A 27,337-nucleotide genomic window follows, 5' to 3' on the forward strand; every position below is an offset into this window, starting at 1 on the left:
AGTCTCCATCAACGTGGATGTACGATAGCACCACCTATCGGAACCACGACAAAAATATCCGTGTCTCCAATTGCGTTTGAATCCTCCAAACCCTTCCCTTTACATTCTTGCAAGTTGCATGCTTTACTTTTCGCTGCTCATATACTCTTTTGCATGCTTGCTTGAATTGTGTGGAGATTGCTTGACTTGTGCTAAGATAGCTAAAATCTGCCAAGAACTAAAATTGGGAAAGGCTAGATTTTTATTTGGTCAAGTAGTCTAACCACCCCCCCTCTAGACATACTTTCGATCCTACACCGGAGGGGGGGGGGGTTAAAATAAAGATGACCCTTGAGTCTGCAGAACCCAAGGGAAAGAAAAGGCTAGGTGGCAAATGGTAAAACCAATGTTGGGCATTGCTAGAGGAGTTTTATTCAAGGCGAACTGTCAAGGGGTTCCCATTATAACCCAACCGCGTAAGGAATGCAAAATCCGGGAACATAACACCGATATGACGGAAACTAGGGTGGCAAGAGTGGAGCAAAACACCAGGCATAAGGACGAGCCTTCCACCCTTTACCAAGTATATAGATGCATTAATTAAATAAGAGATATTGTGATATCCCAACATATCCATGTTCCAACATGGAACAAACTCCAATCTTCACCTGCAACTAACAATGCTATAAGAGGGGCTGAGCAAAGCGGTAACATAGCCAAACAACGGTTTGCTAGGACAAGGTGGGTTAGAGGCTTGGTTTAACAATATGGGAGGCATGATAAGCAAGTGGTATGTATCGCAGTATAGGCATAGCAAAAGAGCGAGCAACTAGCAAGCAAAGATAGAAGTGATTTCGAGGGTATGGTCATCTTGCCTGAGATCCGCAAGGAAGAAGAACGAGTCCATGAAGAAGACAAACGGACGTAGTCGAACGGATCCTCACAAACGCGACGTTATCGGAACTAACCCGAAAAAGCAACACCAGAAAAGAAGCAAACAACATAGTAAACAACCAACACATAAGCATGGCACGGGGCGCAAACAAGTATGATGCATGTCCGGATTAAAGAGGCATGGCATGGCAAAGAGCATAAACAATCCTACAAATTAAGTGGAGCTCAATATGCAACGAGTTGCATATTGACGGAACACCACATTAATTATTTAGTTCTCTCCCGGTTAGGTACTCAACAAATTTAAATGTTGGTTAACATGGCAAGAGGTGAAGCATAACAAAGCTATACTATCTAAACAATTTAAATAGGGCCGGATATAACAAATAACGAATCCGGTAAATCCCCATATGCATTAGCAATTTGGTGCAACAACAAAGTTAACATTTAAATGTTATTATCATGATGCGGAGGACATGTTCAAGATTATGCAATTTTTATTAAAAGTTGACAAGAGCATTATGAAGCAGTTGTCACCGTGGTGGAAAGGAAAGGGGCCATGACGATGATTCCGAAAATGGTACCAGGGCAACATATCGGTTCCGGTAGCTCACGAGATACCGGTGCAAAGGAAGCAAGGGTGCGGATGCATGCAAAAGACGATGGGGCGCTCCCGGATACCGGGTGTCCCATGAGTCGACGATGGTGACAAGGCAAAAGAGGGGTAACGTGCACCGACAATTCGAGCACAGAGCAAGCACGAGCATCTCATACATCACACATGCATTAGTTCATGGGCGATCGTCTCGAGGTTATACCTTCGAAGCGTGTGTTATCGGAGGGGTTCAAGTTCGATGCGGTGTAAGGGAAGTAGACGTTCTCGAGACGTTCGGTAGTGGAAGTAGGGGTACATGACGACGATAGAGGTACTCGTGATCTTGGTGGCGGTAGTCGTTCACGTTCTTAGTTGCACAATTTCCGTAGATGCTCGGGATCACGGCGAGGGACTTGACGTCCACAGAGGCTTCGAGGGTCGACGGTAGTTGTTCTTGTATCATCGTGGTACTTGGCAATTTCGGAGATGGCGGAAGACGAACTTGACGGTTTTCGTTGACCTAGTACTTGGCGTTATCTCCGGTTCGGTGATCGTTTTAGGCGTCGGACGTCGAAGTCTCCGGCCGTAGTGGTACTTGGTGAATCCCGAAACGGTCTTGGCGTCTTCGCGCGTAGGGGTACTTGTTCGTTTACTCCACGGTCTTGGCAGATCCACGCGATGGTAGTGGTACTCGCGAAGAGGTACTTTGTAGTCTCGATGACGGGCATACACGTTTTCGTAGATGAACTTGACTGATCCGAGGGATTTGAGTGTCGTGGTACTTGGCAAAAAAACACGTCGAGGTACTTGGTGATGTTCCCTGTTCAGTGGTCGTTGGACTTGGCGTCCCGGCCTGTAGTCATCCGGGCTTCGTGGAAGAACTTGACGCTCACGGGGTCTCGGTCATGCCTTCGTCTTGCGGGCAGCGAGGGAAGGAGCAAGGGCTCGCTGGGACTTGGCGCAGGCTGCATCCCGCAACGAAGCAGAGAGGAGACGAACGGCGCTGCGGGTCGAAGCAAAGGACGTAGTCAACGCGGCCGGGACGAGCAGCGAGGTAGAAGAAGCAGAACTCCGACGACGAGGTGCAACAGCGGAGCTTTGAGCTCGGCCGGCAGCATTCAGAGGAGGCTAGGCGGAGGTGCGGCGGCCGTTTGCTGAGGAAGGCCGGCGAGGCATGGAGGTCGAGGTCGCCAAGGAAGGGAGGCAGCAGGGGCATGGCGATGCTGATGGTCTCGCGGGCCATGCCCGGCGACGGGCGCGGCTTGGGGAGGCGCAGACGAAGCGAAGTCCAGCGGCGGCGAGGTGTCGACGCGGGGAAGCGGATCGGGAGGATGGGACAGGGAGGCTGGCGGAGCTGGAGGATGGGATCGGGGAAGAGGTTCGAGGGGAGAGGGTGAGTGGGATCGAGGGAGATGGAGTGGCTGCGAGGGAGAGATGGGATCGAGGCCCCTGGTGCGATGCGTGCCTCTGGCGGCGGTGGGAACGAGCAGGAGGGATCGAGAGGGATATGGCGAGAGACGGGCATCGAGGCTAGGGTTCACAGCGGGGCGTGGCTGGGCCTTAGAGGCCGGCCCGGTAGTGAAGGAAGTGGCCAGAGGCCTGGCTGGGCTGCTGGGCTCTCTTCTCCTTCTCTCTTATTTACCCAAACAGTAAAAAAATAGGAAGAAAGGAAAGAGAGAAAGGAAAAAGGTTAGAGAAGGGACTTTGGCATGCGGATAATGTTCCCGGGCTCTCAAAAATGAGCTTGAACCAGGAAAAAAAATGGAAGTGGGCATGACCGAAAGTTTAAATTCAAACTCGTTTGAATTTAATTCAAATGGGTTTGAATTAGGACTTGGTTTTTGAAGTGTCCAAAAACGTTGAAATTTTTGGAGGAACCTCGGCAAAAGGGAAGAGAGATGCGGGCAAGGTTTTGAAGTCAAACTTGAAGTAGAAAAGACATGGGGAATATTTGCAAGTGTGTTTATGGGTGATTCCAAATTATTGGAATATAATTTTATAGCTCCCTAATATTGGGGTATATGTTGTAAAGAGAATCACCACGTGAATTCCCTCGGTTTAAATGGACTGAAGATCCATGCAACTTATTTAGTTGAGCTTTAGAACGGGTTGCATGATGACATGATGCAATGCACATGAAGCAATGATGAATGCAACGAACCAAACAAATCACACGATGAATCACGGAAACCCTCGAAGGAATCTGAAGCTCCGTCCTTGGGGCGTCACATCTCCATCGACCCAACGCAATCAAGAAATGTGGTCCATCTTGAGGAGGACAAGATCGTCATCATCTAGCTCAAGTGGATCATGTGCAAGGCAAAGGTTTGCCCTTGATAGGTTTTCTATTTTACCGTTCTCATGGTGGTAGTTGGGAGACCGGGTTATAGGATCGAAGCCGTACTATCAAGGGGGCTCTCAAGTGAGTAGCTTGATCGTATCGTTCGTCGAGAGCTCAAACCATTGCATCCTTGCATCATGTTTCTTGATTCTTGTTTGGTTCTCTTTGTGAGTCTTAGAGCTTATGGTCATCTTGATGACAAGTTTGAGTTAATCGAAAACGGAGTTTGCATGCGTCTTCTATGATGTTTTCGGTGTTGGAGGTTTTACCGCTCTTATCCGAGGAAGGGTTCTCACCATTTTATTTTGGGCGTTTATTAATTTGCTTCTTATTGGTATTTCTATCAAGATTGTGTTAGCCCTTGTCGCTAGCTTTACAACAAACTTGGTTTCGTCGAATTCAGAGTTCGTTTGCAGAAGTTGTGTCAGTTTTGGTGTTCTGAAAAGGCTGTTGCGGTACTACTGCGAATAGGAGCGGATGTAATTTTTTACTACCGCTCTTGGGAGCGGTACTACCTCTCTTGGGAGCGGTACTACCGCTTGGAGCAGTACTACCGCGGCTACTTCCGCTCGGGACCAAAAACTCGCCACAAGTCCAGCGGTGGTAGGCACGGATGTAATTTTTTAGTACCGCTCGCAAGCAGTAGTACCGCTACCCTTAGCAGTAGTACCGCTACCCCTAGCGGTAGTACCGTGAGTTCAAGCGGTACTACCACTCCGACGGTTCTTCTGGCTTTTTGCCTCCTCGCTGTTGTGTTTCAAAGGGCTACTACCGCCCTAGCGGTAGTACCGCTCGGTGCGGGCTGTGAGCATAACAGTTGGATTTTTCCCCACCTATAAAAGGGGGTCTTCTTCCCCAATGAACCTTATCCTTTGAGCTCGTGTTCTTCCCCCATTGTTGACCTTCTTCGAGCTTGCTAACTCTCAATCCCTCCATGGATTCTTGCTAGTTTTTGAGGGAAAAGAGAGAGGAGATCTAGATCCACGTTTCCACCAATCACTTTCTCCTCTAGGTGAGGGGAACCCCTTGGATCTAGATCTTGGAGTTCTTGGTGTTCTCCTTCTTGTTCTTCCTCTCATTTTCCTCCCTAGCATTAGTTGCTTCAGTGGGATTTGAGAGAGAAGGACTTGGGCAGTTCGTGTGCCCTTGCCATTGCATTTGGTGCATCGGTTTGAGTTCTCCACGTGATACGTGGAAGTTACAAGTTGAGAAGCTTATTACTCTTGGGTGCTTGGTACCTTTGAGCTTGTTCCTCTTGGGTGCTTGGGTGCCCTAGATGGTTGGTGGTGTTCGGAGCTCAATCATTGTGGTGTAAAGCTCCGGGCAAGCGTCGGGGTCTCCAATTAGGTTATGGAGATCGCCCCGAGCAATTTGATGGGTACCGGTGACCACCCCCAAGGGTTGCCAAAGTGTACGGGTTCGGTGACCGTCCCCAAGGGTTGCCATTTGTACGGGTTCGGTGACCGCCCAAAAGGGTCCCTTAGTGGAATCATGACATCTTGCATTGTGCGAGGGCGTGAGGAGATTACGGTGGCCCTAGTGGCTTCTTGGGGAGCATTGTGCCTCCACACCGCTCCAAACGGAGATTAGCATCCGCAAGGGTGTCGGGATACATCGTCGTCTCCGCGTGCCTCGGTTATCTCTTACCCGAGCCCTTTACTTATGCACTTTACTTTGTGATAGCCATATTGTTTCTTGTCATATATCTTGCTATCACATAGTCGTTTATCTTGCTTAGTATAAGTTGTTGGTGCACATAGGTGAGCCTAGTTGTTGTAGGTTTTGTGTTTGACAAATTAACCGCTAGGTTTATTCTGCATTTGTTCAAGCCTAAAACGTAATTATTTTAAAGCGCCTATTCACCCCCCTCTAGGCGACATCCACGATCTTTCAATTGGTATCAGAGCCTCGTCTCTCTTTGTTAGGCTTAACCACCTAGAGAGTAAATATGTCGACTAGGGGATTAGGATTCTTTGACACTCTTAGTTTCGATGGCACAAATTTTGATGTTTGGGTAATTCGCATGCTTAATGTCTTTAGGGTCATGGACCCAAATTTAGAGTGAATTGTAGATATGGGTTTTTCTCCTCCAAAGGATCCCCTAAGATTATCTTTAGAGGATGAGAAAAACTCTTATCTCAATGCTCAAGCTTCTAATGTGCTTTTCGTTGCTTTGAGCAATGTAGTTATATTTCAACTCATGCCGTTCCGGGATGCTCATGAGTTGTCGACAAAGCTTCAAGATAAATATGGCGTGTCCAAGTTTTGTGGGGATGATTGTTCTCCCTCCACCTCCGGCCGTGTTGTGTTCTCAACTTCTTCTACTTCACCTACGTGTGGTTTGCCACAAGGTAATGACATGGTGAGTAGTGGTGTTCATTGCAATGATGATAGTGGGCTCATTGTTGATAATCCTTCATCACTTTCTTATTGCAATGCTTCATCTTTGGACTTTAGCACTTTGAGCACTCGAAATGTTTCACATGCTTGTGTTGATAGTCCTTGCATATCATGTAGAAATTGCTTGACTAAATCTCATGATGATATGCTTGCTATATCTTGTTGCCATGATGAAAATGCATGTATTTCCTCGAGTTGTTGTGCTAACAATGTAGAGGAAACCCAACACTCCATGGAACAAGATGTGGTCTTGGATGGTGCTTCAAGGGATCCAAAATCATCCTCTATTGCATATTGCCTTATGGCCAAGGCTTCAAAGGTATCTCCCACTTTGAATCCCAATATATCTTGTGATGATATTGATGATGGCAAGAGTGATGATGATGTTGATTATGATGAAGAGAATGATGATGTTGCCTCCTTAAAAATTAAGGGGGAAATGATTTTTAAAGCTCTTCTTAAGAATAAAATTGCTCGTTCCAACTTCATGGAAATCATGTCTATTGCTACTGAGGGCAAGAAATATATTGATGAGTTGGAATCTCATCTTGAGGAGCATGAGGTCACCATTGATAAAATGGAAGGTCATGAGCGTGATTACGCTAATGAGATTGCGGACCTCTCTCAAGCTCTTGAACTTGAACAAACCACCAAGGAATCTCTTGAGGAGACTTTTGCTCTAGAATTATCTAGAGTGAGGGAATCTCGTGATAGAGCTCTTGTGGTGGCCAATGATTTTGAAACTAAAAATTCTAAGCTTGAAGTTGCTCATGCTAGACTCCTTGAGGATTTTGAGCACCTCGAAAATGGCTCAAGGGTCATTAAGGGTGAGCTCATCAAACTCACTGAGTCTCATGCTCAACTTGAAGCTTCTTATTTAAAAGAGCTTTCCAAGTTGTCGTCTCCTCTTGTTGTTAATGATGATGCTTGTGCTACTAACTCTATTACTTGTGAAGCATCCATTTTGAAGGAGAATGTTGAGCTACGGGCTCAACTTGAGTTGCTATCTAGCAATTATGGGAAATTGGAAGAAAGTCATGAAAAGCTCTCAAGCTCTCATGATGATCTTCTAGTATCCCATAATGTGCTAAAGATAGCTCATGAGGCCATGATTGCTAAGGTAACATCTAGTGATCCTCATGTGGATACTAGCACTACTTCTAGTCAAAATGCTATGTTGACATGTGCTAGTCCTTGTAATTCATCTACTCACAATGTTGGTACATCTTGTGATGAATTGCTTTCCTTGCCTTGTTGCTCTAACAATGAAGCTTATACTTCCTCTAGTACTTGTGTTGAGACTAACCATGTAGAGGAAATCAAAGAGCTCCAGGCCCAAGTCACTTCTTTGAAGAAAGACTTGGAAAAGAGTCATGAAGGGAAATTCACACTCAACAATATCTTGAGTGTGCAAAAATCCCCCAATGACAAAGGTGGACTTGGATTCAACTCCAAGAAGAAGAAGAAGAAGAAGAAGTCCAAGATGAACAAAAAGAAGGGCCAAGAACAAGTCAAGAATTCGGCCAAGATTGTTTGCTTCAAGTGCAAAGTAGAAGGGCATCATGTTAGATCTTGCCCATTGAAGAAGAAGGCCATTAGTGACAAGCAACAAGGGAAGCGGCCACAAGTTCGATCTCATGCTCAACCACAAGTTGAAGAAAGTCCTCTTCCCAAGAATTCTCAAGCTAATGCTTCTCAAGTTGAGAAATCAAGTGAAAAGAAAGTGAAGAGTAGATGTTGCTACTTATGTCGTGAGAAAGGTCACCTCGCCTCTTCATGCACTAGTGGTAACTTATCCAACCTAATTATTATTGATGATATCTATTCTCTTGGGAAGGATAAGGTTGGCAATGTGTTTGCCAAAGTTGTTGGTACTCAAAGTGGTGTCAAGAAGAGAACCATTTTGGTAGCCAAGCCTATTGTGACTAACCTCTTAGGACCCAACTTGGTTGGGGACCAACAAGCTCAAACTTGATCAATAGGTGTTGTTGGAGGGCATTGGAGACTTGGCTACTTTATGAAGAATTAAGGGGACTTCATCATTCTAATTGTCTCAAGCCAAGTTATTCGAATTATCAAGTTTCTATCTTATATCCAATGTTTCTCCATGTGGTAACTCGTGCTTAAAGTGTTTACATTGATAGTTACTTACCCCTTTGCATGTTTGGTTTTGTTCCTTGCATGTGTTTGTATATGTTGTGCTTCTAACTTGATTATCTTGAGCAATCAAGTATGTGTGTGTTGGTTTGCCCATCATGTACGTGTGTGTCATGCATTGAGCCTTTTGCATCTTGTTCTTTTCTTAGTTGGCTCTTGTGAGAGATTAATGGAATATCCCATTATGGGCGAGTGATGTGCTTTGTGCACCTCACAATCCTATATATGTGTGTACATGAGTAATACCATCTAGTATTGATATTTCAAGATTATCTAGTCGCTATGTGGTATGTCTTCTCATGAGAAATTCAAATTCTATATTGTCCATTAACTACACTAAAAAAAAGACACATCCGTGACTTTTTGGGCCGGACGAAATTTTTTCTGTCATACATATGACACTTCTATGACGATAATTGTGACAAAACCCGGTATCATCATAGATGTGGTGGGCTCCTACTTCTATGACAAAAAATCATGACAGAAAATGGGCTTTTCGTCCTGGGCGGGCCGGAGACGCAGCTGCATGACATTCTTTGGGCCGTCCATGATGGAAAAAACTGTGGTAGAAGCGAGGGGGAGGAAAATTTCGGGGAGTTCCCGGTTACGGTGGGAGGTCGGGGGCCGAGCGATGCGCGTTTCTCTCGTACACGTACGCGCGTGTGTGCGAGGCGTTGGCTCTAACTGAACCCGAGCGAGGCGTTGGGCTCTAACTGAACCTGAGCGATTGCACTGCAGGCTACGCGTTACTAAACCCGAGCGATCGATCGATGGCTGTTAACTGAACCCGATCGAGCGATTCCTTGGCTACTGCTGCTAACTGAAGCCGATCGATGGGATGAACAGTGAGCGTTGCGGGGGGGGGGGGGGTTGGATGAACAGTGAGCGGTGGCGTTGCCTGTGGATGAACAGGACCCCGTGGTGTGGTGGAGGGCTGGATGAACAGTAGACGGTGGAGGGGTGGATGAACAGGACCCCGTGGTGTGGAGGGCAGGATGAACAGTAGACGGTGGAGGGGTGCCTGTGGAGGGGTGGTTGAACAGGACCCCGTGGTGTGGAGGGCTGGATGAACAGTAGAAGGTGGAGGGGTGGTTGAACAGTAGCCGGTGGAGTAGCGCGCGGTGGAGGCTGGATGAACAGGAGTCCGTGGAGGCTGGAGGAGGTCGACGGTGGATGAACAGTAGCTCGTGGAGGCTGGAGGGGGTCGACGGTGGAGATGAACAGTATCCCGTGGAGTCCCGTTTTGCGGTACGCCACACCCCTCCCGATGAACAGGACCCCCGTTTCGACCGTAGCGCTCCAACACAAGTCCGTTTCCTCCGTTTTGCGGTACGCCACACCCCTCCCGATCAACAGGACCCCCGTTTCGACCGTAGGAGGTCCGTTTCCTCCGTTTTGCGGTACGCCACACCCCTCCCGATCAACAGGACCCCTGTTTCGACCGTAGGAGGTCCATTTCCTCCGTTTTGCGGTACGCCACACCCCTCCCGATCAACAGGACCCTCGTTTCGACCGTAGGAGGTCCGTTTCCTCCGTTGTGCGGTACGCCAGGCCTCGTTTCCATCGCCTCTTCCGTCCAAGCCCTTCCGATGAACACGACCACGCATTCTGTTCCGACCCATGAACACGACGACGACGCTGTTTCTCCGTTCGGACCCAGCCATGTACACGAGCCCTCGCCGTATGTATGCGCGAGTAGGCGTTCGAGACCCCGCCCGTATGTACACATACATGGCCGTATTTTCTTTCTTGCACCCTGGCCGCCTCTACTACGACACGTGCGCGCCTCTACATCCACCAGTATATATGTACGTACACGTTCGCGACCAGAATGACAATGCCACGTACGCTTCGACCAGGTGGGTCCCGACTGTCAGGCACTTCCTTGCCTGCGAAGATGTAGCTGGTGGGTCCCAGCAGTCAGGGGACGAATCGTTTTTTGCCCGGACGCACTTCCTTGCATGCGAAGATGTAGCTGCTGGGTCCCAGCAGTCGGGGGGCTGGTGGGTCCCAGCAGTCAGGGGGGCGAATCGTTTTGATTTTTTTTGCCCGGACGCACTTCCTTGCGTGCGAAGATGTAGCTGGTGGGTCCCAGCAGTCAGGGGGGCTCATCATTTTTTTTGCCCAGACGCACTTCCTTGCGTGCGAAGGTGTAGCTGGTGGGTCCCAGTAGTCAGGGAGAAACGTTTTTTTCGCGAAATACGGTGGCCCGTCCGGTGGGTCCCTGCTGTCAGGTGGAGGAATCATTATTTTCCGCGTAATAAGGAGGCACTTCCTTGCTGCCGCCGTGGACCCAGCTGTCAGCCTCTCCACGTACAGTCCACGTCCGATGGAAGTCGTTCCTTGACCACGTTGACCACGCCGTGCCGAGAGCACCAGGGCAGTGGATGACGGCGAGGCCTAGGAAGGGGACGACATGGAGGCAGGGAAGACTCGACAGTTGTTTCCCACGCGGAGGGGAGTACGACTGTATGAGGGTTTACTGGTTCGTCTGCCGTCGCCGGAGAATAACAGCAGGTGTGGTGAGTAGATGGATGGCTAGGCCAGCGATGGGAGTACGGTCGGGCGGTGAGGCCTGCGCGGTAGCACAGCCGGCCGCGAGGAGGAGGGAGCAGGCAGTCCCGCCGGCGCTTGTTTGAGCGGCTGGAGCAGGAAGAGCAGAGATTGAAGAAGCACGACGACCGTTGGATGGACATCCAACAGTCAGTGCTTGTGCGTCAACCTTTTTTAGGAAAGCCTCAAATCTGTGGAAAACAGCATACATCCCATCTGCCATTATTTCTAATAATTTACAGCCCATTTGCTAATTCTTAAGGTTTTTTTGGAGCCCATATTCTTTTTGTTAGCATTGCAGCCCATATTGTGGCAACAGTTAAAAAATTATACGAAATTTTGCATATTTCGGTGCGGTCCGAACTGTTTTTAATCCCGAAATTTCGACTCACATTCAAACTGATTTTAAAAATAAATGTATATCAATATAAAATCCAACAAATTCCCCACGCATAAAAATTAATGTAATTTAAAATCTTGAAATGAAAAAAAGATATTTGAAACTAATTGCCGGTTTGATGTGTTTTAAAAATGTACAACCTATTTCTCATTACTGATGGGCCATTTTCTCGGCCAGCCGAATGAAAGCTCTCCTCGTCTTGAAAGATTTGCAGCCCAACAGGTCTGACAAAGCGACTTACTTGGCAAATCACAAAAAACTGGGCTGTGGCCGTGGACCCAGCTGTTAGCCTCTCCACGTACAATACTCTTCCAATGGAAGTCCTTTCTTGACCACGTTGACCACGCCGCGTGGAGAGCACCACGGCGGTGGATGACGGCGAGGCCTAGGAAGGGGACGACGCGGCAGTGGAAGCCCGCGCGGAGAGGACTACGAGGGTTCACTGGTTCGGCTGCGATGTGAGGCTGCCGTCGCCGCAGGGCCTGGCCAGCGGTGGGAATAGTAGGGGGCGGTGAGGCCTCTGCGGCAGCACAGCCGGCCAGGGGAGGTAGGAGCATGCGGCACGACCAGCGCTGCTTTGGGCGGCTGGAGCAAGAAGACCAGAGGTTGAAGAAGCACTACGGCCGTTGGATGGACATCGTACAGTCACTGGAGCTAGAATCATTCATATTGACTAAGTTGACAAAGCCCTTCGTCCCCGTCAACTTAGTAGGCCCACAAGTCAGCCTCCCAGCAAGGTGGGTCCCAGCTAGCCGGGGGAGTATTCATTTTTTTGTGCGTAATAAGGAGGCACTTCCGGTGGGTCCGAGCTGACAGCGGGGGGAACATTTTTTTCACGAAATACGGTGGCCCGTCCGGTGGGTCCCAGTAGTCAGGGGAAAACGATTTTTTCGCAAAATACTGGTGGCCCATCCGGTGGGTCCCTGCTGTCAGGTGGAGGAATAATTATTTTCCGCGTAATAAGGAGGCACTTCCTTGCGGCTGCCGTGGACCCAGCTGTCAGCCTCTGCACGTACAGTACTCTTCCGATGGAAGTCGGTCGTTGACCATGTTGACCACGCCGCGTCGAGAGCACCAGGGCGGTGGACAACGGCGAGGACTAGGAAGGGGACGACTCGGAGCCGGGGAAGACGCAGCAATGGATGCCCATACGAAGAGGAGTACGAGGGTTCACTGGTTTGGCTGCGGTGTGAGGCTGCTGTCACCGCAAATTAACAGGGGGTGTGGGTGAGTAGAGGGATGGTCTGGCCAGCGGTGGGAGTAGTAGGGGGCGGTGAGGCCTCCGCGGCATCACAGCCGACCACGGGAGGCAGGAGCACGCGGCACGACCGGCGTTGGTTTGGGTGGCTGGAGCAAGAAGACCAGAGGTTGAAGAAGCACTACAGCCGTTGGATGAACATTGTACGGTAATAGGAGCTAGAATCGTTCATATTGACTAAGTTGACAAAGCCCTCCGTCCCCGTCAACTTGGTAGGCCCACAAGTCAGCCTCCCACTATGCTGGGTTCCAGCTGGCAGGGGGAATATTCATTTTTTGTGCGTAATAAGGAGGCACTTCCTTGCGTGCGAAGATAGCTGGTGGGTCCGACATGTCAGCGGGGGGCACTTTATTTCGCGAAATACAGAGGCCCTTCCGGTGGGTCCCAGACGTCAGGTGGAGGAATCATTATTTTGCGCGTAATAAGGAGGCATTTCCTTGTGTGCGGCCGTGGACCCAGCTGTCAGCCTCTCCACGCACATTCTACTTCCGATGGTGTCGTTCGTTGACCACATTGACCACGCCGCGCCGAGCGCATCCAAGGTGGTGGACGACAGCGAGGCCCCGGACAGCAACGAGCCGGAGATGGGAAGACGCGGGAGTAGAGTCGCAGACGGAGAGGTGTACGAGGGTTAACTGGTTCTAGTGCGGTGTGGTTCGGTAGTCGGTGGAGAAGAACAGGAGGTGTGGAGGGGTGGAGGGATGGCCTGGCCAACGGTGGAGTAGTGCTTCATAGCAAAGCATGCTAAGCAGAGCTGCTAGCAGCAGGAGGCGGGAGGTGGTCCCGACGGCGCTGGAGGAAGAAGACGAGAGATTGAAGATGGATGCCTGTCGTTGGATCTAAATCCAACGGCTAACATGTCAGAATCATTTGTTGACTAAATTGACAATGACTTGCATTGGCTTCGACCTATTGGCCCACATTTCAGCCTCCAAAAATGTGGCACGTATTCAACCCATTTTTTCAGAATTTACAGTCTTTTTTTTGCGCGGTAGAATTTACAGTCAATTTGATCTTTTTTTGAATTACAGCCATTAGCTGGACTGGGTGAACAAATAATGTAGCGTCCATGCGGCCCATTTATTTTATTTCCTAAAAAATTATAGGCCATTTGCACTTTCTCGAAATACACGATTTTGCTGGGTTGATTCTAATCATAATGTTGGGTTGGGCCAGCAATGTTATCAAAAAATAAAAAGGGGTTGAGCATTTTGTTATAAATATATTTAAATAATAAGTGATATTATTACATTCGTCCTTAAATCTTACCAAGCTTTGTACACAATCACTAGGATTTTCGTGCCAAAACAATCCAGGATTTTATTTGTTAAGAAATTATTTTTATAAATTAAGAAGACGTGGGATATTGTTTTCTTACATATGTAAGTATCTGTTAAATATATGATGACAATAAAAATAATATATAATAACATATGAAATATTTTTTTTAGAAAAACAGGGAGCATCTCCCCAGTTCCGTTGCTGAGAATGAAACCACAACATATTCTGATACAACAGCTCAAAGAGCAGTTCGAAAGCAAAGGTAAAAAAGCAACAAACTAGGGGGGTGGATGAACAAGTTCTCTGAATAACACAAATCACCCGAGCGGTGCCAAAGGCAGAGCGGATAGAGCACTCAAATGACACAAGGAGGGTCCAGCGAAGCCTTCATGGTCTTCAACCAAGGGGCCGTGTCAGCCTGCGGCGACCAGTAAGGAAGCGGAGAGACCGGGCTGGAAGGCGTAGCATGGTGGATGTCCCTCTTTTTCGGCGCCAGGTGCCCATCATCTTCATCAGAGATCTTGAGACGAGCCCACGGGTTCAGCCCCAGAGCAGGTCGAGCCTTGTTCAGCCACAAGTGATCGCCAACGGTTTCTGGAGGGATCTTGTTAGGGTTTCCACGAAGCTCATCAACTTGTCCTTGTCCGATCCGGAGGAGAGAATCGCCCAGTTCCTCACCATGTTCCTGATAAACCTCAAGACCTGCGGAATGGAAATCTAGGAGGTGTTACTGAAAATCATAGCATTTCTATATTTCCAGAGGCACCAAAGGACATCTGAGCTAACAATGTTTAAAACTGAGCACTTTTTGGTAGCAATCCAGAATCTGGCGACAGATTCGAAGGATGAGCCAATCTGACTAGAGAAATATTCCTCAATGTGGGCCCAGAGATGTTTAGCAACTATACATTCAAAAAATAGGTGAGAACAAGACTCTTGTTCCAAGCAGTAAACACAATCAAGGGGTTTGATGATGTGTCTCTTCCTAAGGTTATCCCTAGTCATCAATTTGTTTTTGGAGAGAAACCATAGAAATACATGAATTTTAGGGGGAACTCTCAATTTCCAGACAGCAGGGATAAACACGGGTTGAACCCCTCTAAAGTTGATAACATGATAGAGGGAGATGGAGGAATACTTCCCCTTATTGTCCAGCTGCCAAATCAGGGCATCCGGCTCGGCAGTAAAGTTAATATTTTGATCCAGTCAGAGCGCGCCGGCCCTCTTGTCCAATCCTAAATCGCTGCCGCACGCTCCTCTCCCTCTTCTCCATTGCAAAACCATCTCCTCTCCTCTCCATCATCTCCATTCCAAAACCACTGTCTCGCCTCTCCCTCTTCTCTATTGCAAGACCACCGTGTCTCCTCCGTTTTCTAGACGCTTTGCTCCATGGCGCGGGCGCAATCCATGGATACAAAATTAGTATACTGTATACTATTTAAAAGTCGAGGGTGGGGCTTTTCCTGCGCGGTAGGCGGCGGGGCAGTTCCGCCTAGTCGGTTCGACAGAGATGCGAGAAGACGAGGGAGTAGGCTGCTGCAAACGTAGGGCTATGTGATTTGACAGCGAGTTACTGCTGGACAGTTGGGGCCCCGTGATTTGACTTGCCATTATCATTTTAACTGCGGAGCTACGACCGGCGTGAGTCTCCCAGATTCCTGACCACCTCCATACAGGTGCCTCTCCCAATGCTCCACCATGTAGTAGAGGCTGGCTCTTGCATGAGAGCCCACTTCTCCACTTTTTTCTTGCCTCTCTTTCCTCCACATATGCAAAAATGCCATGTAAAGCGCACTATTGTACTTACTTTTACTTGCTCCTACAGGTGCTTAAGCTTGCCACATAGGCATAAAGTCTGATGTGGCAAGTTAATCAAGAAGAGAGAGACTAGTTTGGTGACCCAAGGAAGAAATGGTGCTAAGCGCGTGTACCTAGGTGAAAAGACAATTTTGAGTCTATAGCTAATTAAATGAAGCAAACTTAGCAACACCATTTCATTGGAAGAGGTCACTCCTTGGCAAATGCAATAAATACACGCGCTTACTAGCACTGTTTCTTCCTTGAGTACGAAGAAAGAGATAGAGAGGAGTAACAAAAAATACACTTATAACCAACCTTGTTGTAGTATGAGTGACTAAGTGATGACTATGTATGACATGCCAATATTAGATAGCCTAACGCACCGTGTTAAATCTCCAAGGGCGCGACCGCGCGAGCGACGCGACGGTCGTGGTAGGCGTGACCATGATACGGGCTGCTGGCAGCCCTTGGATCTGAGATCAAACGGTCGCATGCTAAGTTGTTGAAAATTTGCAGAATAACCCTCCAGGATAGGATATTCACCCATAGGTCTAGAATCACGCCATGCAACCATTCGATCTCAGATCCAAGGGCTCTCGGAAGCCCGTATCATGGGAGAATGGAAAGCCACTACCCTGCCGTTCACACGCTGGCAGTTCGCTCCTACTCGTCCCCGCACGTCCTTCAATACTACGGCGGTTCGCTCCTAGTCGTCCCGTCCATTCACATTACGGCAGTTCCACTAATCCTAACCCTCCTCTGAAATCCATGGCGTCCCAAATCTCCATGATCGGCGGTGAGTACAAGGTTAGAACCATCACCGGCGATGAGTTCGACGTCATCTACAGCCGTTCTTTCGCGACGGTGAAAGGATGCCTTTCTCGCTTCAGACACATGTTCGAAAACTCAGATGATGAGTGGGTCGCTGGGCTAGATGTTGAGTACACCACAGTCCTGGGACGAGAGAAGGATCTAAAGGACGAAGAGAGGAAGAAGCCCGCTGTGATCCAGGTTTGCGTGCATGACTTATGCTTGGTCTACCACATATGCCATGCCGACGTTGAGTGCCAGGATTTTAAGGACTTCCTCGGGAGTAACCTAGTCAAATTCGTTACTGTAGACTTTGGTAACGACAAAGAAATCCTGGGTCGGATAGGCCTCGTTGTAGGCAACCCCTTCGACCTCCAGAAGAATCGGCTGGTGCCCTCTCGTCAGCCTTCAATGCTGACCCTGGCAGGAGCCATGGTTCATCCTTCGTACGGTAAACTGGTGAAACCTCCATACACGTTTCATCGTCATGCATGGCAGCAGAATGTACTAGATATAGACCACATCCAGTATGCTGCAGTGGATGGCTACCCTTGCTTTAATATCTACAAGGGTTGGATGAAGAGCAACAGCCAAGTGTGCGGTTCAAGCAAAGAAGTATCGGCCAAGAGGAAGAGGGACAAGGACGAACTCAAGGACGTGGACGAGGACTCCAAGTAAGGTGGCAGTGTCGTTGCTCATGGTGGTTCTAATGCAGTGTCTACCGGAACAGTTGCAAAGTTTAATTTCAGGTGTGCTTAATTTAATTTGAGGGGTGTGTTGTGCTGAGCCCCCAGCAGAACTATGTTATGTTTCTTCTCGTTACTTTAACTCTTCAGTACGTACATACTAGTATTTCTTACATTTCATCTTTTAGTTGGTATAGTACTACCACTCGTTTCTTCACATTATATACGTACAATATATATGGCCAACATCATATAGCCAGCAGTTTAGTTGTCAAAAAATTTCAGGGTGCTTAGTTTTGTCAAAGAACTCCAGGATGCTTAGAGGGTGCTTGGATCCAAGGGACTTATTTTAGTCTGACTAAAAATAGTCTCTTTAAGAGGCTAAAGTTCCAAGCACCCCTGACTAAAGAGGGGCTAAAACTAGTCTTGAGACTAAATTTTTTTAGTCAGGGGTACCCCTACTAAAATGTGGATTAGTCTTCTCTTTACTCATTTAACTCCTCTCCTTTAACACAGGCGAGTTCTGGATTGGAGGGTTTGGAGGATAATAAATGCTCATTAACTTGATTTTAGCCTTTTTAGTATTTGGATCCAAGCATGGGTGAGGCTAGCATGTTTTAGTCCCACTACTTTTAGTCATGGGACTAAAACGTATCCAAGCACCCTCTTAGTTTTATTTGAGGGGTGGGTTGTGCTGGACACCATTATTGTGACTAGCCTTTTTAATAGTACTATATGCATAATTTGGCGATGAGCGCTCTCTATATGTACCACCTTTTTTTTAATTTCAAGTTTTGCTCCATGGCGCAATCCATCGATACTACTGTTGTACAAAAGTATACATTTTTTAAAAGGCTAGAGGGCGGGGCAGTCTAGCTTGGTCGGTTTCACGAGAGGCGAGGGCCTTTGTGATTTGACGGCTCATTACTGCTGGAAGGCGGGGCCTTGTGATTTGACTGCTCGTATAAATGCGCCAACTACCTGATCGAGGAGGAGCAAAGAACCATGCGGTATACTCAAGTTTTCCACTGGAGTAGTACTGCGACGGAGGAGCACGAAACATGGCAGCCCAGTGCCATATGGCGATAAAAAATGATCTAATTTGCTAGTCATCTCATTGTTAGCATTGTTCTATTCATTCCCTCAAAAAAATATTGTTCTATTCATGCCTCGCAGAGAACGTGACACGTGCGGCGAAACACCCGAAGCAAAAGATGAAACACAGGAGCAAAAGAAGAAGAAATATTATCACCCCAAATGATCTAATTCGCCGCGGAGTCGTAACTGCTTCTTCATCGCCTGCACGACCTCCATCTCCTTGCGTGTCTCCTCCGCCATCTTCATCATTGTGTCCATGACGCGGCATTTCTCGACGCGAGCCTTCATCATCTGTTCCACGGCCATATTACGTACCTTGACAGCAGCCGGGTGCTCAATGCGGAGCTTCGCCAACTCTTCCTTCTGTTCCATGGCGAGGGCCTGCAGCATCTTCATCGAGGAACTACTATTCTCATGCAGCTTCTTCCAGCCGGCGTTCTTCTCCTTCAACAGGTCGATCTCGTGGCAGAGCTTCGCATTGTCCTCCCGAAGTCGCAGGATTTCGCCGGTCGCCTTCTTCTCCGAGGCAATGTTCTTCTTCAGCAGCATCACCAAGCCGGCGGTCAACTCCCCCTGCTGATTGAGCTCAGCGAGCATGTCGTCGAGGCTCTCCTTCAGCAACTCCATCAAGCCTTGGATGAACTCCTTTTGCTTATTGAGCTGATCGGGCATGCCGTCGAGGGATAACGACTCCAGCTCCGCCGGCTCGGCATGTTCGCCTCCGCGGCTAGGGCGCTCCTGGGAGCCATCGCCTTCCCGTGAGAGATCTTTCGAGGTCTCTGCGTGGCGGCGAGCCCTCTCTTTTTTTCCGCATTCTTGGTTGCCGCTCCCTTGTTACGAGTAGTTCTCGACCTAGAGCTCCGCTCACCGGCCATGGCAACGACGGACGAAGAAGAAGCACTTATGAGGAGGAAAGGTAGAGTGATTTTCGGTTAGGTAGTTCCCCTTTTTATAACCTAAGTACTAGAACTAGTACTAATACCTGCATAGTGGGAACACGTTCAGGCTTGGTACATACTACTAGTAGGTGTGAGCAGGCTTTTGAATGTGATGGGAACAAGGTAAAGATTAATTGATGGTTTTGGTTTCGAGGCCCGAAACGGCTCCCGATGAGTTTAGCGGAACATAAATTTCAAGTACTACACTGCTCAAATGCGTAAATATTGAGTAGTATGTTACTGTCAAAAATTGGCACAAATACGAAGGAGACTAATGGAAGTACTACTAGCAACCCACGATTTAACTACTCGCATGCACGCAGTGGAGTAATAATGTCTTTCTTCCGCCGTCACGTCCACTCAATTTGCATGCGCTGTATTAATCGACCATCAATGAAGTGAACGACTTTACACGCATCAAATTATCACATGGGGTGGATCTTGGTACAAAATTGTGTCCGCCCGTGTACCCGCGTGTGCGTGCGAGGAATGAGTGCGTGCATGGCGTGCGTGCACATCTTCGCTTTGTGCATTTACCGCCAGTATGGCTCAGGGAGGACGAGTACATTCTTCTGGAACCAGCAGCACGTCACTGTGATCAATCCACGCAAGGAGGTCGCGACAACGCCTACACATGTGCCACGTGGCTTCATGAACTGTAAGAGAGATACTGTGTAGCGTGCCATTGGTATTCTAGTTTATGTGTTTTGCACAAACTCGAAATACTAGTAAGGTACACGTGCATTGCACGCATCAGATTTTGCAACCAAATTATGAATAAATACCACACTATAGCATGTAAGCTCTGAGTCATATATGCCTGATGTAGCCCTTCGTTTAATTCTTATAGTTCATCTCATTCAAAATCAATTAGTTTTTATAAAAAAGCTAAGAACGTGGGAATAGGAAAAACATGGGATTATAGTGGAATGTCGTCTTGAATCCTACAGGATTGTACGAGTGTTTGATTGTGCATAGAAAAACACAGAATTATTTCAAAGAGGTTTGAGTGGATGGGATGTTTCCTATGAAATCTAGTGCAAATGAATCATATGGAAAAATTCCTATGGTTTACAATCCTACGAATCAAACAACCAAGATAGGAAAAATTCCTAACGATTAGAATCCTCCAAAATTCCTTTGAGAATCCTTTGAATCAAAGAAGCCCTTAATATATTTTATGATTCATGGAATTGTGCATTGTAAAGCATAAAGTAAAAACAAATAATGGCAATTCAACTAGAAAAAAAAGTTTGGGCAGTTATGATACGGAAGAATCTAGAACAAAAGAGAACCACTGTTGTTTTGAGGTTTGTGCATTATGCTTAAGTTCAATCATGGAGTCTGCTAGATTGTACATGTGGCAAAATCCGGTGGGTGGACTAGAAGATGGTGCGAGGGGCCGAGTGGAGGGAGATTATGAAGGAATGCACAAGTGGAGATCGATATTTAGAGAGAGGGGGCGAACACGTGCGCTGATGCGCACAGTGGCGGAGCCATGAAAAATAAATGAGCTAGGGGGCCAAGCATTGCTAATCCTTTATGAGGAGGGTCAATTCATGAACTTAAACCATTTTTAGCAGCAATTGTCTAATGATCACATTCATATTAGCCTTGATATATAGTGATGTTAGGGGGGAGGGGGCAGGGCCCTTACTGCCCCCTGTCTTCGCCATTGTGCACGCATCTGAGAGATGAAGAGGAAGACATGGATGATGAGAGGGGGGCGTTGGATACATAATTAATGTGGGTGTATTAGCTATATATGTTAATCCTATATAGAGAGATATAGATTGATCGATGTGGACGTGGGAAAGAGGGTGAGACCTCACTGAATATATTGATTGATCGATTTGTGTGGAAAACTATGAAAGACCTAGCTATATACACACATACATAGAGGAACATCGATCGTTGCGCATGCACGCGTGAGAGATAAAGAATGCCCGATATGATGGAGAGGGGATGTGTGTTGGTGTGTGCCTTCATGGGAGACCGACCTGAAGAAAATGATTGCATGCGTGCGATGGATAATGCCGACTGGTAGTGTGTGTGCATGCATGCACGAGAGAAAGTTAGTGGTACAATTATAAAGAGAAGACTACTGTGTGGGTGTAAAAGAATAGCTGAATAGGTGAGGTCACAATCAATGTAAAGTTGAATTCAAATATTTGAATAAGAGATCCTGATGTTTGAAACCCGTGCATGCATGAATATAACAGAGATCTGCGTGGTGTGGTTTGGAAACGAGCATGTTGTAATGTATACACATTGAACAAGGTCAGACTGATTTGAATTTGAGATACCGATAGCACACATCATTTGGCCACGTTGCATCTGTGCATGGACACACTATTCTAATTGGAGATGATGGGCGGCTTTTGCATCACATATCTATATCTATACCCCTATATATATTATGTTTTTTTATATTGTGTGTGGGTAACTTTAACTTTGAAAGATGGTCGTTGGATGAGGCGAATCCGATGGTCCAAAGATGGCAAATTTGAGCACTACTGGCCGTTGGATATCATCTAGATTCCACCATATTTCGCCACATGTATAATCTAGAAGACTCCATGGTTGAACTTAAGCATAATGCACAAACATCAAAACACAAGCACTTCTTATTTGTTCTAGAATCTTCCGTATCAGAATTGCCCAAATGTTTTTACATGATTTGCCATTATTTGTTTTTACTTTATGTCTTACGACACACAATTCCATGAATCTTAAAATAGATTAGCTTTCTTATAAAAACTAGATGATTTTGAATGAAATGAACTATAAGAATTAAACGAACATCTACATCATGCATATATGACTCAAAGCTTGCATACTATAATGTGGTATTTATTCATAATTTGGTTGCCAAATCTCATGTGTGCAATGCACGTGTACCTTACTCTAGTCTAAATGGTGTTTGTGTGTGTGTTGTGCGTGTTGAGGTGCAAATTGTCTTTTTTGGGTACACGTTAAGCTTGTTCTTCCAAAATTTCAAGCCGCACCTTGTTATGCCGAAAATTCAAGCTAGCGTCTCTATCTATCATGCTGCGAAACTCCCGCCTCTTAAACCCGCGCCTTGTTAGCCCGAAATATTTAAGATATATCTTTGTCTCGTTGTGCTCCGACAACTCCCTCCATGTCAACCCACGCCTTGCTATTCCGAAATTACAACGCGCACGAAAACTCCCACCTCCTGTGAAATCCAGACACGCAAAATGCCCGTGGTACCCCTGAACCGAAAGAACCGCCTCAAATCGGTGGGGATACTTTCGTAACTTACCCCACATTTCGGACAAGCGCGTCTCTAAGCCATGGTGCCCCACTGCCATCCCATCCGCCCACCCATTCGTACACCGAGGCCGCGAAAACCCGCGACGAAACCCCACACCTTGCTCCGTCTGCCACCCAGCCGGAGCCTCTTCCCCGACGACATCGTCCACAGCAACACCTCGACGTCCCTCATCCACCGTACCGGATGAGGATCCGTCGTCGATCTCATTGTCCCGCCGGTTCAGCCACCCCATCCTCCACCTCCAAGGAGCTGCCCCAACGTTCCCCTCGTCTTCCGTGCCACCTCCATTCCCACACCGCCGTCTTCACCTGCACCACCGGAAGAGCATCATCATCACCGTTTCCTCGGATGAAGCTGCGGCCTAATCGGCGCCACCAAAGAGGTTGTACACTAATTGCCGCATTTTCTTCTTAATTCGATCTCACGGTGCTGCCGGCGCTCGGTCCCGAGCCGACATGGCGCGGCTCCATCCATGGCAGCGTCACCGGCCACTTCCTCCACGGCGTCGCTCCCTCGGCGGCGATGTCCACATCAGTAGGACATGTTGTTGCTTTAGCTCTCGCTCGCGCTGCTGCTCTCGCTCTTGCTCTTGCTTGCGATGCTGCTCCGATTTAGCTACACTTCAGTCGACTGAATCGACTTTTGGGTCAGTCGATTTTCAGGTGGTGGGGGGGCTCGCCGGGGTGAAGGAAGAACCAGCCGCAGCGGGGAGAGGGGCTTGCTGGAGAGATACCCCACTATCTATCTTAGGGTTCAGGATGGGGGCGGTGGTCACTGTTGGTGGCGGGGCGTTGGCGGGGCGGTGGCGTGGGGATCACCGGAGAAAAAGCTCGGCACGGGGTGACCTAGAGGGATGGCCGGGGCGGGGGCGGACCGGCGGTGGGGAGTGTTTTCGGGGCGGGCGGGGCGGCGCACCGTCGGCCGCGGGCGGCGGAGGGCTGCTGTTTGGCCGGCTCAGGGGGGTGGAGGTTGAAGATGAACCGCAGGCCCTTGATTTCATATCCAATGGCTGCAAAATCGACTGACCAGAGATGAAAAAGTCAGTCGACCGACGTGTAGCCTCACCTTGCTAGTGCGTTCAGTTTCGACAGCAAAATTCAGTTTCGACAGCAAAATTCAGTTTCGACAGTTAAGTTCAGTTTCGACAGTTAAGTTCAGTTTCGACAGTTAAGTTCAGAGATGAGCGGCTGATGTATTTTACATCTAGCACTTTGTGGTTATGTATTTTACGTCATGTATTGGAGATGCTATTAGAATTCCACTCAGGTTAACGTTGTTCATTGTCTCTCTTGTCCTGCTTCAGCCTCGGCGTCGTACAACTCACCGGAGCTGCTCCAACGACGGAACCCTCCATCACAGCGGAGCAGTACCTCGGGCTCCATCTCCAGACACCTAAGATCTTCTTCCCCTCCTCCGACAGCCAAGTCAGCCGGAGCATCCTCACCGGCCAACCCAATCACGCTGAGATCGACATGGCTTCGCCAAAGAGGTTCTACACTTGTTGCATCTCTTTTTTACTCTACATGTTATATATATTGTCCACTGAGCACTCGTAGTAACGGGAAATATGATTATTTTATCCTACTATATGACAAGCAGTGATGTACCAGGCAACTTAGCTATCCGTGATGGATTCTCTTGAACACCATCATTATTTATCTCTGCGTGTTTCAGCTGTGCATTTGTCGATGGGCCTGGGAGTTGAGCTAGTATGGCAGTGGCCTGGGTCCAAAGTAATAGAAGTAGCACAAAAACATTTTTTTAGTGTAGGATTTTCCTTGCTCAAGCCTGCCTACTAGAATCGCCAGTGCTTGAAAGGAAAAGTGAATGAAAAACATCGGAATTGGAAAGTTTCCTATGGTACTACTTTTCATGAATTTGGTGCAAAGGAATGGAGCAAAGGAAAACTGTAGGATTTGTTCCTTTAGTGTCTCCTTGAAAGAAAAACCGTAGGAATTCTAATTTCCACTTCTCCTCCTTTTCATATTCCTATTCATCAAGCACAAGACTAAGAGATAGTAGCATAATAGCATTATAACTGTACATTTTCTTATGGTTTGACTTAATCTCACCATGCTTTTTTGCATCCTGTGATCTTCCAATTGTTGTGAATCCAACACCCAGATTGGCAGAAATCCTGTGTTTTTAAATTCTCTGTTTTGCACGTGCATTCCTATCCTATTCCTGTCTATTTCCTATCCCTGCATTGTTAGAATCCTCAAATTCAAACAAGCCCTTACTCAATTACTTCTGTTACAGATATGTGTCATAGAAAACCTTGTGTGGTTTGTCCTGCTCCTGCGGCGCTGTGTTCCACCCCAGCTCAGCTGCTCCAACGACGGAAGGGTTCACCATAGCAGGGATCCGCTCTCCAGACTGTCTTTCGCCGCCTCAGATCTTCTTCCCCGCCGCCGGCAGCCACGGCAACTGCATTACCATCATCAACTGAGCAGATGACCTTGAGGACTACATGGGTCCGCAAGAGAGGTCGCACTCCTTCATGTCTGCTTACGTTATGCGTCGCTTAATATGATGACATGCTACATTATCGTCGTGTTCACCTATTAGACTCCGAGTCAGTTCCAAACTAATGCTGAAACTTGAGTTTTTAAATGGTTGTGGGGTACATATTGGGGCAGCAATCAGTACTATCTGTCTACTATCTGGTTAATCTCCGGTGTCTATTATGAGTTTCATGTTGGGTGCAAACAAACATTAAAGGAGCCATTATCTGTATTTTTTAACTAAAGCTATTATCTTCCTGCTATCATTGGTTTTGGGTCTATCCACAGTTTGCTACCATCACTCTGGATTTATGCATGCACTCCTTACATAATCTCACTATGTTCTATTCCTATGCATGCCAGTTATTGTACACAATGGAACTGATCATGTAGAGCAAAAGAGATGAGCCTTGCGTGGCAATAAAATTTCATGCAGACGTCGTTCCATGGTGGGCGCAAAGGCAGCCCCCCTCCACCCATTTCGGATCGTAATCAAGAGGAAGATAACTGTTATGAGGGGGATTCAGAAGGAGAAGACCACTCCTATTTACCCCATGAGGTCTTCGCTCTAACTTGGCATGTTGATGTTGGTAATATCATGCATATGGTGCCTTGCATTGCTTACTGTATACATTAAAATGTCATATGCTTAGTTTAGACATGCTTTGTGTCAATGCCATCTGTTTAGTTTCTTTATCGTATATGTGAATCATGCAATGCCATCTTGTCTAGCCAGGCATCATATATGTGAATTTTGCAATGCCACCCTGGTTAGCCAGTCATCTTATATGTGAATTATATCATGCCATCATTTTTTATTACGTGTTAAATTTGTCAACAATTTTAGTACATTCAATCACTCTTCCTGTGCATCAGCCATTTGGCACGGTCATGGAAAAATCTGGAGTGGAAACAAGGTCTTCAGAGCAGACAATGCTATCTGACGAAGCGCATGTCTTGCTGGTTACCGATAGCTCCTCAGAGGAGGATTCAGAGACAGATGACCAGTCATATTTCCCCCCCGAGGTGCATGCCCTAACTTGGCAGGGTTATGTTGCTCATATCGTGCATATGGTATCTTGCATTGCTATGTCATTTGCTTAGTGCTTTGTGTGAATGCCACCTGTTTAGTGTCTAATTACCATATATGTGAATTATGCAATGATGTCTTGTTGCAAGACATTATATATGTGCATTATGCAATGTTATCTTGTTGCAAGGCATTATGTATGTGAATTATGCAATGCCATGCTATTTAGGCAAGCGTCATATATGTGAATTATATCATGCCGTCCTTTTTTTTGTATTTCTCATTGCTTTTGTCGACAATGTTTGTATATTCAACTGCTCTTCCTGTGCATCAGCCATTTGAATTGGTGATGGAGAAATCTGGAGTGAAAACAAGGTCTTTAGAGCAGACAATGCTACCTGCTGAAGCAGATATCTTGTTGGTTACAGATAGCTCTTCAGAGGAGGATTCAGAGGCAGATGACCAGTCCTATTATCCCCCTGAGGTGTATGCTCAAACTTGGCAGAGTTATATTACTCATATAATGCATATGTTGTATTGCAATGCTTAGTTTTTACATCATATACACAATATTGAATGCCATCTCCTTAGTTGACACATCATATATGCGATTGCCCTCTGCTCACTTACTTAGTATATAAATCATATATTTGAATTATGTCATGCTACGATGTTTACATAGACAACATGTATCTGAATTATGGCATGCCAACCCATTTTCTAAAGACATAATATAGTTATATCATCTCATCCTGTTTACATAGTCATCATATTTAAATTATGTCATTCTATCTGTGAATTATATCATGCCATCATGTTTCCATCGATGGCATGTTTGTGATTTATGGCATGCCAACCACTTTAATAGACACATCGTATAGTTATATCATGTCATCATGTTTACATAGTCATCATATTATGAAGTATGTCATTCTATCATGTTTAGTTAGCCATCATACATGTGAAATTGTGTCATGCTATCCTGTTTAATTAGCCATCATATATGTGAAATTATGTCCTGCTATTCTGTTTGCTTAGACAACATAAATGTGAATTATTTCATGCCCTGTTTTCTTACCTACTATCCATTGCACCTGTCTATCTTACAATGTCTGTACATTCAATTACTTTTCTTGTTTATCAGCCATTTCAATTGGAGGGAGTGATGGCAGTATCTGTGGGAGTAAAAACACGGTCTTCAGAAAAGATCGTGCTACCTGTCGATGCAGGTAGAACCACGGTTGTACTTGCCCAAGAACCAGCCCCACCACACATAACCCACACTCATGCAGATTGTACCCCTACCCAGTTGGAC

At 47.0% G+C, this 27,337-nt stretch overlaps 1 protein-coding gene across 1 annotated transcript in view; it reads left to right on the top strand.

The window, feature by feature from the left end:
* The first annotated feature begins 6,441 nt into the window (after positions 1–6,441).
* LOC147961906 (uncharacterized) overlaps positions 6,442–27,337 on the top strand; it is a 29,327-nt gene continuing 8,431 nt past the window's right edge. The window contains exon 1 of the mRNA XM_087533983.1: positions 6,442–6,528. Coding sequence (XP_087390109.1) covers positions 6,442–6,528 — 87 coding nt within the window. The remainder of the gene's footprint in view (positions 6,529–27,337) is intronic.

The sequence above is a fragment of the Triticum urartu genome, chromosome 7A, assembly GCF_056163025.1.
Source record: "Triticum urartu cultivar PI428250 chromosome 7A, HENAU_Tu73, whole genome shotgun sequence".
NCBI classification, from domain to species: Eukaryota; Viridiplantae; Streptophyta; class Magnoliopsida; order Poales; family Poaceae; genus Triticum; species Triticum urartu.